Source organism: Patagioenas fasciata, chromosome 3 (genome assembly GCF_037038585.1).
Source record: "Patagioenas fasciata isolate bPatFas1 chromosome 3, bPatFas1.hap1, whole genome shotgun sequence".
In the NCBI taxonomy this organism is placed as follows: domain Eukaryota; kingdom Metazoa; phylum Chordata; class Aves; order Columbiformes; family Columbidae; genus Patagioenas; species Patagioenas fasciata.
The window spans coordinates 8,117,176-8,132,118 of record NC_092522.1 but is presented as its reverse complement, the minus strand read 5'-3'; the positions used below and the strand labels follow the sequence as shown (position 1 = coordinate 8,132,118).

General features: G+C 41.6%; 2 protein-coding genes across 3 annotated transcripts; one reads left to right on the top strand and one right to left on the bottom strand.

Annotated features, from left to right (window-relative positions):
• Positions 1–1,466: 1,466 nt before the first annotated feature.
• DNAAF10 (dynein axonemal assembly factor 10) lies at positions 1,467–9,636 on the bottom strand. Of its 2 annotated transcripts, none has more exons than XM_065834441.2 (8): positions 9,387–9,636; positions 8,271–8,371; positions 7,108–7,238; positions 6,557–6,658; positions 4,885–5,000; positions 4,385–4,519; positions 3,096–3,193; positions 1,467–2,357 (listed from the first exon to the last, which is right to left on the bottom strand). In XM_065834441.2, exons 1-8 carry the CDS (start codon positions 9,573–9,575, stop codon positions 2,150–2,152), a joined length of 1,080 nt encoding a protein of 359 aa, XP_065690513.1. In that variant the 5' UTR covers positions 9,576–9,636; the 3' UTR covers positions 1,467–2,149. The 2 variants fall into 2 exon arrangements, with proteins under 2 accessions (XP_065690513.1, XP_065690515.1); XM_065834443.2 differs by lacking the exon at positions 9,387–9,636 and adding an exon at positions 9,011–9,366.
• Positions 9,637–9,658: 22 nt separating this feature from the next.
• Positions 9,659–14,616, top strand: PNO1 (partner of NOB1 homolog). Its single transcript, XM_065834454.2, has 7 exons — positions 9,659–9,925; positions 10,120–10,269; positions 12,059–12,142; positions 12,803–12,863; positions 13,384–13,501; positions 14,021–14,091; positions 14,344–14,616. The coding sequence occupies exons 1-7, from the start codon at positions 9,761–9,763 to the stop codon at positions 14,409–14,411; spliced, it is 717 nt and encodes a 238-aa protein (XP_065690526.1). The 5' UTR covers positions 9,659–9,760; the 3' UTR covers positions 14,412–14,616.
• The last annotated feature ends 327 nt before the right edge of the window (positions 14,617–14,943 follow it).

Below are 14,943 nucleotides of genomic sequence, written 5' to 3'. Positions count from 1 at the left end.
CCCTCCTGCTGGGATGCGCCCTAAGAGGGTCAACATTTAAAATCATTTCAGAATATGCTCTCAGCATTATGCGATGCATACAAGCAGATGGGATTAAAAGGGATGGATTCCCACTGGTCAAACTCAAGGGCTACTTCTCTGGAAGATTTTGTTACAGCATCAGGTACCTCCCAGGTTGTTACCATCAGTTACTGTGCTTTTGGCTCTGCTGGCCCTTTGCTAAACCTGAGATACAGGAGACTAAATTTGAAGGCAGCCTAGAGCTGAGTATGAGTGGCCTACTAAAACCATGGACTTCCACAGACACGTTTGGTTTGTATCTGTTGCAATTCTCCTGCTGGCCCCTCTCTGCTACAAAAACATTAATGTTGCAAAACCTCCATTACAGAAGGTTAACAGCCTGTGTGCCGCATCTATCAACAGTTGCCTGTTCTCTTTTTCCTCAGCTGGTTTAATCAATTAAGATAGCCAGGAGTTAATAAGGACAATTCTGTCTTACTTGTATTTAGCTGGAATCATAGAGAAAAAGACTGACCCTGAGGACATCCCATAGTGCCAGGTCTGCAACCTCCTCACCGTTGCCTTTCTGCTACGGCTCCTCACCTCTCCTTTCAGCCCAGTTTCCCTTTCTACCCTCAGTAGTCTCTGGCTTCCACACTGCTTCCCCCATTTACTGCTCTCCCTACCTCACCCTTCAACATCTGCCTGTTTCCTCTTCCTCCTGCATCTTGCTGGGACACCAGTTGGTGGCAGGACCAGTACAGACATAAGGCCCTAGCACCATTCTTCCTACTTTTCAGGAGCAGCCCCTGGGAGGTCAGGCTTGCTATACAGGTGACTCACCTGGATCTCTCAGATACTAAATCCTCATTCTGATGTCTGAAAAAACAGAGCTTCCGTGCAAAGGGCCACACAGGGGCTTTTTTGTTGTTAACCTGGACAAAGCTGACATTTTCCCATCACAATCTGGTTTCAGAAAGAGTTAAACACTCCACATGAAACTTGTGTATGCACATACAAGTCAGCCAAAAGCTAATACCAGACAAAGAAGTGACAAATGAAACCACTAGACCTTACTGAAATTAAGAAAGCCCCCACCATACATGCACTGAGAGGACAGTAACTGGATGTGCCTGCTACAAAAACTGGCAGCAGCACACACTGCTAAAATCAGCAAAGAAACACACTGGAGACAAAGGAAATTATTAATACAAAGAGGAGTTCAGGTGAAACTACAGTAATAAAGCTACTCTGTCACATCAGGCTTTGAAGTGATACTGAATGTGTTGAAAAAAAAGAGACAGTACTTTGGCTACCTTATGAAGTTTTTCACAATGGAGGTAAATTTTAGTGACTCTTGCTACTAAATGAGTTAAGTATCTAAGTACTGTTCTTGTAAACCTATACAGGTACATAGCTTCTCTAAGTCTGGATGTTTGAATAATGTACTTTGCTTGTACTAAGACAACGCTCCATATAATTTTATTTGTAGAATATCAAGTTGCAAACAGATATAAAAACAACAGAACATAAAAACTTGTTACGAAACCAAACTAAAATAATACAGTGCATTTTGCTCAATAGTTGAATTTCAGTATGATCTTCGATAAAAGGCTTATTCCATTAAGCCTGGATATTTCAGCACTCAATTTCTAGAGTGTATAAAAGAATCCTAAGTCACTTTAACAAACATTCTAATTAATATATACAATAACACAAGAAGTTTCTGTGAGGGAGCATATAGTAGTTTCCATTGCATGAATGTTTATGGACAATACTATATATAAAAAAGCCAAACTATTTAACAAGTGTGAGCAGACTTGTACTATGATTAAACTGAACACAAACAATTTAAAGTGACTTATAAAATTAGATGTTGCGTTAACACAAAGGCACAAGTTATTTTAAAGGTAAATTCACATTTCTAGAAGGTAAAAGTTTTATGCCCAGACAACTTCAAGTCATTGCAACACAGTCAAACAACTCTAACTGCACATATCTGAACTTTCAATAGAAAGATCTAGTTTCTATTTCTTTAATCCAGTTTTAATAAGGGCAGAATTAAATTCGAACCAGGAAGGATCTCCTTCCCATCTTTACAGACTGCAAACTATATGCTGGTTTCTCATCAGAAATTCTACTTTTCCTCTCAAACTTTGTTGAGCTTGGTAACTATCAGCACCCTCACAGTTTGGTCAAAGGCACCACACACACACAGTCCCTTTTTGTCAGGGCTCCAGTCCAGGCTGGAAATCGGCTGCGTTGAGAGAGTCACGTTCTGCAAGAGGCTGACAGAACCTGCCACCCCCATCTCAGCTCCTTCAGAATCCTTCTTCGAGCGCTGAGCTGGGTACTCACTGGCAAGAGGTGAAGAAAAGTAAAACATGCGCTTAGAATTTACTGATAAAAACACATTATTATTTTCATTTTTTAAGGAACACAGAGAAGGGTTTCCTCTGTTCTCAAGATAAGCCAAGTAAATGTCTTAATTAATAATCATATCCAGTTAGATCCACACAGCATACTGAGTAAATATTTCACGAAAGAAAAAGTGAGGCAGGAAGTTTTGAATCCTGAGGCCTCTCTCCTGCAGCCCTTCATTTTTTAACTGTCTGGCTTTTGCCACATGCAAGAAAATTTCACCTCAGCTATCCTTCCAAAACTTAATGCCTACTTCACTGCATTTTGGATGGTTATTTTGCCATGTAATGTAAGAAGATGTACATTTAAGAATCATTAAAAGTCCAGGCTTTCAATATTGTTCTTGGACATAACTGCTACCATGCGAGAACTTTAAAACAATCCATTTTCTTCCATTTATCACCTTGTTAACTGGGGATATAATTAAATCTTTATTATGTTAAGAAAAGTGACACCGGCAAAATTCACCTGTGCTGTTGTCCCATTCTCTTAGGGATTAATACTGGATTCCAGATCAAGTACTGACACCCTTTCTACTGCATTTGTAAGCAATAATTTTAACTAAATATTCTGAGGTTGGAAGCAGGACCTTCTTTTCAAGAAGATTCTTTCTTAAAACAATAAATGGTGGGTTTCTCATTGCCCCTGTTGCAGGCTGGAAAGTGATCACTTACTATTTCCAGAGATGAAGGCTTCCAGCTCCTCCACTCGTCATAAATATATCTCTGTTTTGTGGTAGGTGCCGAACCTGCCATATGGTAGATTTTTGTGCCTAATGAAAAATAAAAAATCGGCATCATACAGGGCTCAGTTATGGATGAGCTTCACAAGAAACAACGCAGAATCTTAAAACTACAGGATTCTCAGGCTTTTTGTCACAGTCACCACAAGGTTAATTTCACTGCCTGTCATCTCTTAAAATCATTACTGGAAGGGAATACCCTACAAACACTGTGCAAACACAACAAACAATCGAACACTCAGATTTAGATCTCAGCCAGGGAACAGCAAGATCACAGTGCAACAGAAATCACTTAGGGTAAAAATCCCAACACGCATACTCTGACTGAATGTGTATCTCTCTGGAAATGTCCAAAAGGAAAAGCTTAAATGCAGTGACTGAAAGACAGGAAATTCCATTTTCACATGTTGATCATTACAAACACTAATTCAGTAATACTTTCGTGTACTTCCAACATCTTATCTGCTTTGAATGGTGGTAGGGAGAATAGTAATTTACAGATATTAAGTTGTAACTAAGCTTTTTCTGATTTAAGCAGTCCTGGAGAACTTCACAAAAGTTCCTCTTCTCTAATTATCATCAGATTTTGTTCACTTTAAATATAAACATTAAAAAATACTTATTTATAAATAACTTAGACTAACCAATGCAGTGGTCACAGATGGAAGAAAATAAGGTTATAAGAGTTCTCCATATTTAACAGCCTCCAGGCAACTACGTCTCTCCTATGTATCCTTTCATTGCCAGTAACACAATCCAAAAATGCTTGGTTCTGAAGAAAAATAATGACTTCTCTGACTCACATGAGGTCTGGTGGCTGCAGGATGAAAAGCGTTTGCAGAGGGCTCACTTAGGTTTGGGATATATTTAAGATTCGAATCTGCATGCTCATCACAATTTAATATGGGCTCCAATAAACACGACTCCCAGACTCGGGGCACAGCTGAGTGCACAGAGGTGCAACAGGACGCAAATATCAGAGAAGCCCAAATATCAGGTTATATAAGGGAGGAAACCCATTTGGGTGCTGGCAGGGGGATGCGCAGGGGCCCTTTCACCACTTGCACCTGGGGCCACACCAGCCACACCACACAGCTTGTGCCCCAGTAACCTGGGCAGCTGTTATCTACCAAAGACAACAGTTTGGGACCTGTAATGCTTTTAACTGTGCAGCTTATATTCAAATAGTTCAGCTCTAAGAAACATTCCGTCTCCCCATACCTTCTCTGAAACAGAAGCAAAACCTTTGGTTGGATGCTGAGTTCTCATATCGAAAACGTGAAATTTTCCCTCAAGTGATGTGGCCACTAGCTTGTTCATATTTACATCTTTTCTGTCAAACTCCACACTGCAAACCTGGAAATATAGAAAAAATACATTCAGCCTTGAAATTTAGCCACTGCTAAAAAAAATATCGGGTTTTGTGATTTGTAAATACATATCTATCATGAGTTATTTTTACAATGGCAACATTACCAATTTGGAAACAACAAAATCATCTGAAAACATGAACCCACTGAAAGGGTTTCACGATAAAGTATCCCATGCTATCCAGACCCAGGACTTGAGGGGTGTACTATTTGCTGAACTAAAAGAAAATGAGTCCTTGGTACAATCTCAGTAGAAGTGTCTTCTGGGTAAATTTCAGGTAGACAGAGTCCTTTTAATTTTTCCACCCTGCCTAGAAACTGGAATCAAAACTACTTTTATGGTTTCCTTACCCCATTCTTAATGTTGGTCTCCCATCGTAGTGACATGGTTTTTAAATCAAACAATTTAATGTCCCCATTGTCATATCCAGCACATACAACACGTTCCTCTTGATTGTAAGCATTGCCTGCACACAGAGAAAGAATTAATCAGAATACAGAAACCCTCTTTAGGTCATTAAGTTTCAGACCTCCTAAGCCTGTGATTTGAACTTGCATTTATTCCAGAAAAATACTACTGTTGGGATATTAAGATTTAAGGAACAGTCTGGTTTTCAAATCTGAAAAGTATAGAAAATATAGCTTTAAAATTGGAAGTGTGTTTCTTTTAAAAATATGAACAAAATTCTTATTCCCCCTGCCAAGAACAGCCTAAACCACACAGAGTATTGTGCACTGTTCTTGCACATCTATACAAATACATTCCTCCTCTTAAATCATCATCTGCTGTAAACCACACTCCCCACACTGCACCACAGCAGAAAATGGTTCAGCAGTTCAGGCTCTCCAGCATGAAATGTCAGTGAGACAAGAAGACTCTTCTGCAGACAAAGACCCAGAGGGAGGCCCGGTGTGTTGCCGTGGCCATCACTAGAGAGGTGCAGAAGCCTGCCTCCAAATCTCTCCGCTGACAGGATCAGGGAAGCACATCAGTGTCGGAAAGAAGTTACCCAGAGCATGTCATTGAAGGTGAACCTGGCCTTGGCTCAAGCTTCAGTAACTCAAAAGAAAATTGAAGATAATATGAGGCTGCTTTTTAAATCCCTTCGTCAAAGCAAAAGACAAAGATATCAATAGCAATGAGCATTATAGTTGCACCTTCTTGCTAGGAAATGACATCTCCTTACTATTAATTTTGTTATGATAAATGCTGCACTAATTAGCAGTTTGTAAAACTCACTCCCTAACTCAAGGCAAAAATGGAGCTAATTCAGAAATACCAGCCTGTGTAAAAGACAGCTTGTTCTCACCAAAGGGAAAACAGCAAAGCACACATCAAGCATCTCTGTGTCTTTTATCTGCTCTTAGCTTCAAGGATCTTCTCTTAAATTAGTTCCTTAATACTTGATAGCTGGAACTACAGTACAACAGCAACTTGTTCCCTGTGCGCAGTAACACAAGTGTTGGTCTCTTCTGCCCAGTAGCAAGTGATAGGACAAGAGGAAATGGCCCCAAGTCGTGCCAGGGGAGGTTCAGATTGGATATCAGGAAAAATTTCTTCATGGAAAGGGTTGTCAGGCACTGGAACAGGCTGTCCAGGGAAGTGGTGGAGTCACCATCCCTGGAGGTGTTTAAAAGGTGTATAGATGAGGTTCTTAGGGACATATGTTAGTGCTAGAGTTAGGTTATGATTGGAATCAATGATCTTGGGCGTCTCTTCTAACCAAAGTGATCCTGTGATTCTATGAACATTTACACACCTTCAGGACAATGCAGGACAACTGTTTTTACATTTCTAGGCACAGAAATAAAGCTTACACAGCTTATCTGTGAAATGACTGACCAAAGTTCATAAGAGAATGAGTCCAAAACCCAACTACACCATTTGACAATGTTGAAAAGCAAAACCTGCTACTGATTGGTCCATACAAAATAAACTATTTGATAACATCCTGAAATACTTTTCTAATTGTCACAGCACAGTCATATTAGAGGAGGGGAGGGGTATAATGGGATAGATTACCAAATGCTACTGTCCAGCAGTCTCTTTTGCTCTCCCCCTGTACAGGTTCCATATTAGCAACAGGAGTATCTTTCTGCCTGGGGTCCCACACCTTCACTGTTCCTGTGAAAGAACAACAAACATTTAGCGTTATGGATTCACTGTCACATTTGGTTCATCTTCCCAGGGAAAGCCTTTGCTTTTCAGCCTCATCATTCAAAACACAGGAGCATCTCTTTTAATTCCAAAAAGCCCGACTGCGTTTAGCAGGTGGAAAAAAATAAAACAGAAACCAAGCAAAAGTGTTTGTTAAGGATATATTTTCTTGAGCTTATAGTTTGCATTTATTCCACTTTATATTCCTTCTGTCCCATGCTCAGTGACAACAGTATATTTTGCTTCTAAAAGAACTAGAGAAAATTAGTCCCAAGCAAGATTAAAAAGACAGCACACGAAAAACTAATTGCAACAGATTTGCAGCTAGTTCAGGTGGCAGACTGCACCCTGCCCTCAAAGCTTCCAGACTACGTTCTCAGAATAACTGAAAAGACTTTTAGAGTTCACTAACTCACCATCGCGACTGCCAGTCACAATTTCTGGTGCACCTTCCCCAATTCCTAAGCCACCTACACCATCTATACTGTTTATGATTTCCTTATGACCTTTCACAGAATACACGGGTATTTCAGGGGCTTCTAAATTCCTAGGCAAGAAAGAAAAGAACAGATAACATGGCATTTTCCTTGACCCTCAGGATTTGTATAAAGATGAGAGGAAACTCAAGCACAAATTATATAAACTTGGATTAACAGTGGGAACAAAATATGGATATTATCATTAAGAACCATGAGTCTTTGTTCAAATTCTTCTTTGGCTACTGCTTTAGACTGAGGTTTTGTTTAGTTCTGGACTTCCCTGTTTGCAAAGGCAGTTGTGGGATTCACCACAGAAGCCCTTAAGAACCAGTTTTTATGTTGGGCTCAAAATGAATCACGCTACAGATCAAAATACTCCTATTAACTTTACTTCCAGCAAGTATATAAAATGACCTTATTCACTGATCCCCACCTCGCTCCTACTACTGCTCTTCAAATGAAAAGTTGCATCCAACTGTGGGTTTCACAGTTCTTCCCAATTGATTCTCATCCTTCAAGAATCCTTCAGAATTTCATTTTAAATTTCAATCAATTTTATTCTTATTCCAAGAAAAGAGAACCAATAGTTCCTTGGCAAGGGAAATATTATAAAAATAATGACACTAATAAAAATTAAAAACAACTTTTTGCCCTGTAACTTTATTTGATAACCAATTTACCTACACAAATTAATTACACAAATCATTCAGGGACCTGAAAAAAACATTTGAAACTTCAAGATTAAAAATACTCATTTAATCTAGACATCAAATTTAGGTTGAACACAACCTCGTATATGTATTCATGCATCCATTCAAAAGCCTCTTTTCAGAAGAGGATGTAGCAGAACTTTAACAGGTTTTTGTGGCTGCACACAGAAGATACAAGTGAAACAGCACTAAATTAAACCACTGTGCAGAATTCATGTTGTTTTTACAAAACAGGCTTGTTCCAATCCAGTAGCCAAGCAAAGTTTATGACTGGGCCCAACCACATGAAGCAAAGAGAGCAACTTATACAAAATCCAGCCACATACAGATACATCAGTTCAAACAACACACAACATCAAATGAAAAAGCTGCAAAAGAATCTGTGCTTACCATATGTTGAGGTTTCCACCAAAGTCTCCTGTAGCCAAGTATCTTTGCTGCAGAGATGTAGCACCAAAAGTTCCACATTTTATAGGTTTAGCCTTTTCAATCTTTTAAAAAAATAGGATATGTTCTGTGTCAGCACATGGAAAAGAGCAACACAACCGCAGACTGTGGCAGATTTCAATGAGATGTGCATAGGGTATTTGGCATAAAAGTACAATCAAAATGTTATCAAAGGCAAACAACGTTTTGTGTTTATTTCCCTGTGCACAGAAAAGCAGAGACTCCAGCTTAATGGTCTCAAACAAGCACCAAAAACTTGCACTTCAGCTCACTAATGATGCTCAGAGGCTGCTGTGTGTGCAGATCTGAGGCAGGAGGAACCCCAGCTCTCCCCAGACATGCTGCACTAGGGAGCCTGGGCTGTCTGAACTTAGAAAAGCTGTTTGCTTGTGGCCCTGGGGGTCTTTATGCCCCTGAAAACCAGCGAACCCTCAAGGGAGACATTGTCTGGATACATTCCTGTGCGATCTGCTCTGTTTGTAAATATCTCAAGGGTGGGTGTTAAGAGGATGGACCAGACTCTTTTCAGTGGTGCCCAATAACAGGATGAGGGGCAATGGGCACAGACAGGAGGTTCCATCTGAATATGAGGAGACACTTCTTCACTTTGAGGTGCCAGAGCCCTGGAACAGGCTGGCCAGAGAGGCTGTGGAGTCTCCTTCTCTGGAGACATTCAGACCCACCTGGACACATTCCTGTGTGATCTGCTCTGGTGAACCTGCTTTAGCAGGTGGGTTGGACTGGATCATCTCCAGAGGTCCCTTCCAACCCCAGCCATTCTGCGGTTCTGCTAGTTTTGAGTTACAAAAACAAACAAACAAAACAACAACAAAAACCCACACAAAACCAAACACAAGCAGAGCCCAGCGCCTCCGGGTTCCCCTGTAACACCGACCATGGCGACAAACCAACGACCGTGAGTAAACAGAGCGACGCAAACTACGAGATCAGCAAATTCAACACGCAAACCAGTCACGATTTCCTCGTTTCCTTCTATTTCTGTTCTCTTTTTCCCGCGCTGGCTGCAGACAAGCCCCCGGGTGCCCCCTCCCCGCTCACCTCGCTGAGCAGCACGAGCCTCCCGCCGCGCAGCTCGTGCAGCTGCAGGACGCCGGTGCCGCGCGCGGCACTGCCCAGGCACAGCAGGCGCGCGCTGCGGGGCACCCACTTGCAGTCGAACAGCGTGTAGTGCAGCGGCTGCTGGACGTGCGCCACCACCTGCGGCCGCTCCAGCCCCGCCGACGACATCCCCGCTCCCGCAGACACCGGCGGAACCGGGACGGGGCGGCGTGAAGCGGGGCGGAGCGGAAGCGGCCGTTGGGTCCCTTCCGGCGGGCGTGAGAGGACGCACGTGGGCACGCGCCGCAGCCGCCGCGCCGCGCGAGCCCCTGTAACGGTTGTTCCACCCCCCCTCCCCTCTCACAACGGCCGCCATGGAGACCGAGCCGGAGGGCGGCGGCTTCACCAGCGTCGTGTCCAAGCGGAGCCGGCGGAAGCGGCGGGCGGGCGGCGAGGGAGAGACGGCCGCCATGGACACGGCGGAGCCGCGGCCCAGCAAGAGGCCGGCCTTCCCGCCCGTGGCCGCTGAGGCGCTTGTGGTACGGGCGGGGAGGAACCCGGGGCTGGCGGGGGAGCGACTCTGGGCATCACCCCCCTTTCTCCTCACCCCCCCATCTCCTCCTCGGCCCTTTGTTTTCCTCACCCCCTTTCTCTTCACCCCCCTTCTCCTCACCCCCGGCCCCTTCTCCTCCTCGGCCCTTTCTTTGCCTCACCGCCCTTTCCTAACCCCTAGGCTGGAAAAGCCGAGCTGAGGAAGGTGCCCGTGCCGGCCAACAGATACACCCCGCTGAAGGAGAACTGGATGAAAATATTCACGCCTATCGTGGAGCACTTGCAGCTTCAGATCAGGTTTAATTTGAAAACGAGGAACGTTGAAATCAAGGTAAGGAGAGCTCTTCTTGTTTTCCCAGTGGTACATGCACTGCAGTGCCAGAAAGTGCATAGTTTCACTTAATCAGAAAACTCTCACTGAGAATAAAAATAAAATTTGTCAGTTATTGCTTAGAAACAAGTAGTTAATGCAAGTAAAATTTAATTTCTTCTAGAAGGGGCCAGAATAAGCTGGTGGGGGTGTTTCTTTTTTTTTTTTTTTTTTAGGAGAAAATTATGTACTCATGAATTCAGGAGGAATCGCTGTGTTAGATCTGCTCTTGGAATGCTGCATTTTGACCTGTCTAAGGCTCCTGCTTCTGTGACAGCTTTGTGCTAACAGTGGCTTTTGAGGGGGCCACTGTGCCATCTGATACATTTTGTTTGTGGCAAAAGATGAGAGTCTGGAGTGTAATAGCTTGTGATTTTTCTTTAATGGATTACACTGAAATAGCACAGGGTGTGGATATACAGCACTACTGCTTTGAAATTGGGTTCATCTGATTGAAACACTCTGTATAATTTTAAATCTTGAAGATGCTCATTTCTCATTCTTACTCCTTCTCAGGAATATTCAGATTAGCTGTTTTTAAGTGGATATCCGAAGCTTGTCATACAAGTTACTGCTGGTGTCTGTATTTTCACTATTCCAAGATCTCATACATCAATGTTGTTAATACAGTAATTTTCTAACCTTAAAATCTTACCGTAAGTTTGATGGTAGCAACTAGCAGAAAGGTGACAGAACTATCCCTTATTTACACTTCCTAGAAATAACTTGAAGGAAAAGGTGGAGAAGAGCAGAAAGTCTTGCAGTTCTACTGAATAACTGCAGGCAGAACCCCTGAGATTTTAACAGTTACAGAATGGTGTCTCATTGAAAAGCTGGTAGTTTTGTTCATGATCAAGCTGATTTAATTTTGCCCATATCTATCATTGGCATAAAACAATGGAAAACTTTGAAGGGAGTTTCTGTCATTTCTTTCACGTGGCTTGTAAGTTGTCAATGACTTTGCAGAATACCTTTGTTTTCCAGTCCTTAGCATAATTATCGTCCTTAATTATTGCTCTCTTTTTCTTCTTTTCTTTTCAAGACTGCTCTTTTCTAACTTGTCCCTGTTCAGGTCTGTAAATGCAGGTGTGCACAAGCTTTTCCACTGGTGGCAGGGGAATTATTTGGCCCAGTTCTAGAATATGAGCTGAAAGAACATCCCGACAGCAGATCCTGGGCTTCTGCTGGCAGGGGATAAGAAAAAGTATAAATCTTCAACAGTTGCTGATTTGTCAGGTCAATTTGTTCCTGTTCAAAAATATCTTGTTACATCTTTCTCTTGTTCTATGTGTTTTATTGAACCTGGCTGGGTTTCTAATCACCTGCTATAATATCTTTAGGATATTGTCATTAGAATAACTTTCCCTCCTCAAGCTGTCTCCTGCCATTATCCTGTTCTTTTATTCTACTGTTCTGTGTTGCAGTTTAGTTTAAGGTTTTGGTGTTTCTGGTGTGTGTTTGTTTCATGCAAACGGTTCTTCTCCTCAGTCACTGGTGATGGGGATTGTCATCAGTTTCTCTTTGCCCTCCCCTCCAAACCCAGACTGTTGGTGCATTCTTGTGGTTGAGGGTCAACATTATAAGAAAGCACGAACTTTATCACTTGGGCCTTTGGGTAAAACATAATATAGGGTCGTTACCTAAATGCAGATATTTTTTTTTTTATGGTTAGCTTTTTTCTCTTTGATTTTTCAAATTCTGATCCTACTTGCATGGTCTTAATTTGCAAACATAACTTCTTGTCTTGCAGACTTGTCAAGAGACAAAGGATCTCAGTGCTCTAACGAAAGCAGCCGATTTTGTGAAAGCATTTATCCTTGGGTTTCAAGTAGAGGTGAGTTTCCCAACAGCTCGATTGAGAGACTGCTTGAATTTGCTTGCATGATGTCTTTGGCCTCTCTGCAAATTCCAGTAAGAAAGAAATAAAAATCCTTGGGTGGGTTTCTAGAAAGGAGTTTGTTTGAAATTGTGACTGGAGTATAAGTCTAGTTTCTTAAGCTAATGCAGGACAAAAAGTAATCTGCACATAATTAAAATTATGAAAAAGAGGACACATTTAGCTGTATGTGAGAGGCAAGCATGAAGCAGTCATCCGGCTCTGAGATGCTCTGCACATTAGAGGCTGTTCAGTTTGCTTTAGTCCTAGTCAATAACCATTAGTTTGTTCAGAACTCCAACTTGGAGAAAACAAACCCACTTTTTGCAGCATCGTACAGGCTGATGGTTGGTGGAAAGCTGGGCTGACTTCACTAGTATCGGTGGGTCTGGAGTGAACGTGGAGGGGTTTAAGCATGTGTAGGGTTCTCTCTACAGAAGTAAAAATGTATATTGCTATTGAAAAATAGTCAATCTAAGTAGCTGACTGCTGTTTGATAGGTTAAGTGGGGAAATACTGTTGATGTAATCTGTCTATATGTATAAAGTAAACATGTCAGCTTTCAACTCTTGTGGTACTATAACGCTCATGCTGATAACAGATGTCTTAATGTTTTAGGATGCTCTAGCTCTCATCAGATTAGATGATCTTTTTCTAGAATCATTTGAAGTTACAGATGGTAAGTTGTTTGTGCTGCAGTATTTGAGTAGTTGTGTGTACCATCTGCACATACATTTTGGGCTTGTTTTGTTTTCCCCTGGTCCACTTGTGTCACTTATCTTCAGGGATCAGGGAAACTTTCATACTGTTACACAGAATTATCGCTTAGGCACAGGTGTCTTGAAAGGGTTGTCTTTTTTTTAAGATGTCCCAAAAAAACCTCCCAAACTCCTTAAAAGCATGTCACTTTGTTAGAGTGATTTGATTTTTCTTGTCACAGTGTAAAAGTTGCTTTAAACTTAAAGGTGACATGGAGTGTTTTGGGGAATACATCCATTAGATTCTTAAACTGAATTGGGCTTTGTTCCTCCCTAGATTTTCACTTCTACTCACATAAGTAAATATATATATTTCACCTATAGTAAAGTTGCTTTCATATTACTTAAAATGTGTTTGTTTCCAGTAGCCTGAACAAGGGAAGCTGTGCATATGCATGCCACTGCTGTTAAACTTAGCATTTTCTTCTCTTTTTATAATAGTCAAACCGCTGAAGGGAGATCATCTGTCAAGAGCAATAGGTAGAATAGCAGGGAAAGGTGGAAAAACAAAATTCACTATAGAAAACGTAACCAGGACACGAATCGTTCTCGCTGACGCGTGAGTATTGACTTCCTTCCTTCTAGGCAGAGTGCAGGCCCTAAACTAATCCCTGTCAAAGACAACTTGAATATTTTGAAACTGTTGTAGAGCAGTAGTAAGACAAATGATTTAAGTGATATTTTTCATGAACACTAACTCTGAGTACTTATTTGACCTTTTGAGAATTATAATGTCACCAGGACCCCGAGAATGGAGCAATTTTACACAGCATTCTTTCCTATAAATAATCAATGTTGAATCCACCAACTCTGGAACAATGTTTTCTTCCTGAAGCTGCTACACTGTTAAATTGACAATTTGTAAATCTATTTTATAAAGGAGTTAGAGGAGCACAGGTTCTATGTTGTAGCTTTTCTGAGTGTTTGGGGGTTTTTTGAATTACAACTGTTGAAGAAGAATTAGAACACTCAGCTCAATTTCCATGTTCATCTCTCACCTCCAACTTAGATGCTCTACTACCTATATAATCAGACAGGGTTTTTTCCATTAACTAATGCTACTTTAACTTTTTAACAGGAAAATTCATATATTGGGATCTTTTCAGAACATTAAAATGGCACGAACAGCCATTTGCAATCTAATTTTAGGTAAGTCCTGTTATCTAATCTTCTCTATGACATAAATAGATGTTGCCGTCTGAGAAACTGCTTTTGGGGGGGGGTCTTACTTTTTCCCCCGATGTGTCCACACCCACCTTTGGAGGAGGCAGCAGTAACCTCGACCATGTTCCTCACTCCAGGCTTATTCTCCACTCCAACACAGACATAAGCATTAGAGCAAAACATCTGTTTCTGGAACATATGTTATCTTGTTTGCTGACTTTGTGTTTTGTTCTGCAGGAAGCCCTCCATCAAAGGTTTATGGCAATATTCGGGCAGTGGCCAGCAGAGCTGCTGAAAGATTCTGAGCTGCCATGTGGCTGCACCACCACGTGCTGGGAGTCATGGTTTCTGTACATCTGAGGGGCCTAGAGCTACACAAGCACTCTGTCTTCTGTTTGATTTGGAAACCCAGAATACCAGGACTGTCTGTGGAGTCTATTTTTCTTCAGATGTGCTCATTTGAACACATTTAGTACTTGTGTACAGTCATTAAAAGTTGTTTTAAATTAATTGTGTGTATATCAGAAAGACAGGTACCCAATTTTACCTAAACTTATCATCAAACAAAACCATGCTTCATTACTGACTTTCAGAACATCAAGGTACTGAGAGACTGCTGTCAGGACTTCAGAAACCATTTCAGTTAACAGTTTTGAGGCTAAAGGAATCAGCACAGCGAAGTGTTCACAGCCACACTTTGTGGATCAGTATCTTCCTGGAAAAGGAGGAGTCAACTGGAATGAAAGTTCAATGGCAGAGGCTGCCCAGCACACCTCTGCTGCTGATGGAACAGATGGCAAAGAGGTAAATAGTATATTTGTACTTCTTGCTAGAATC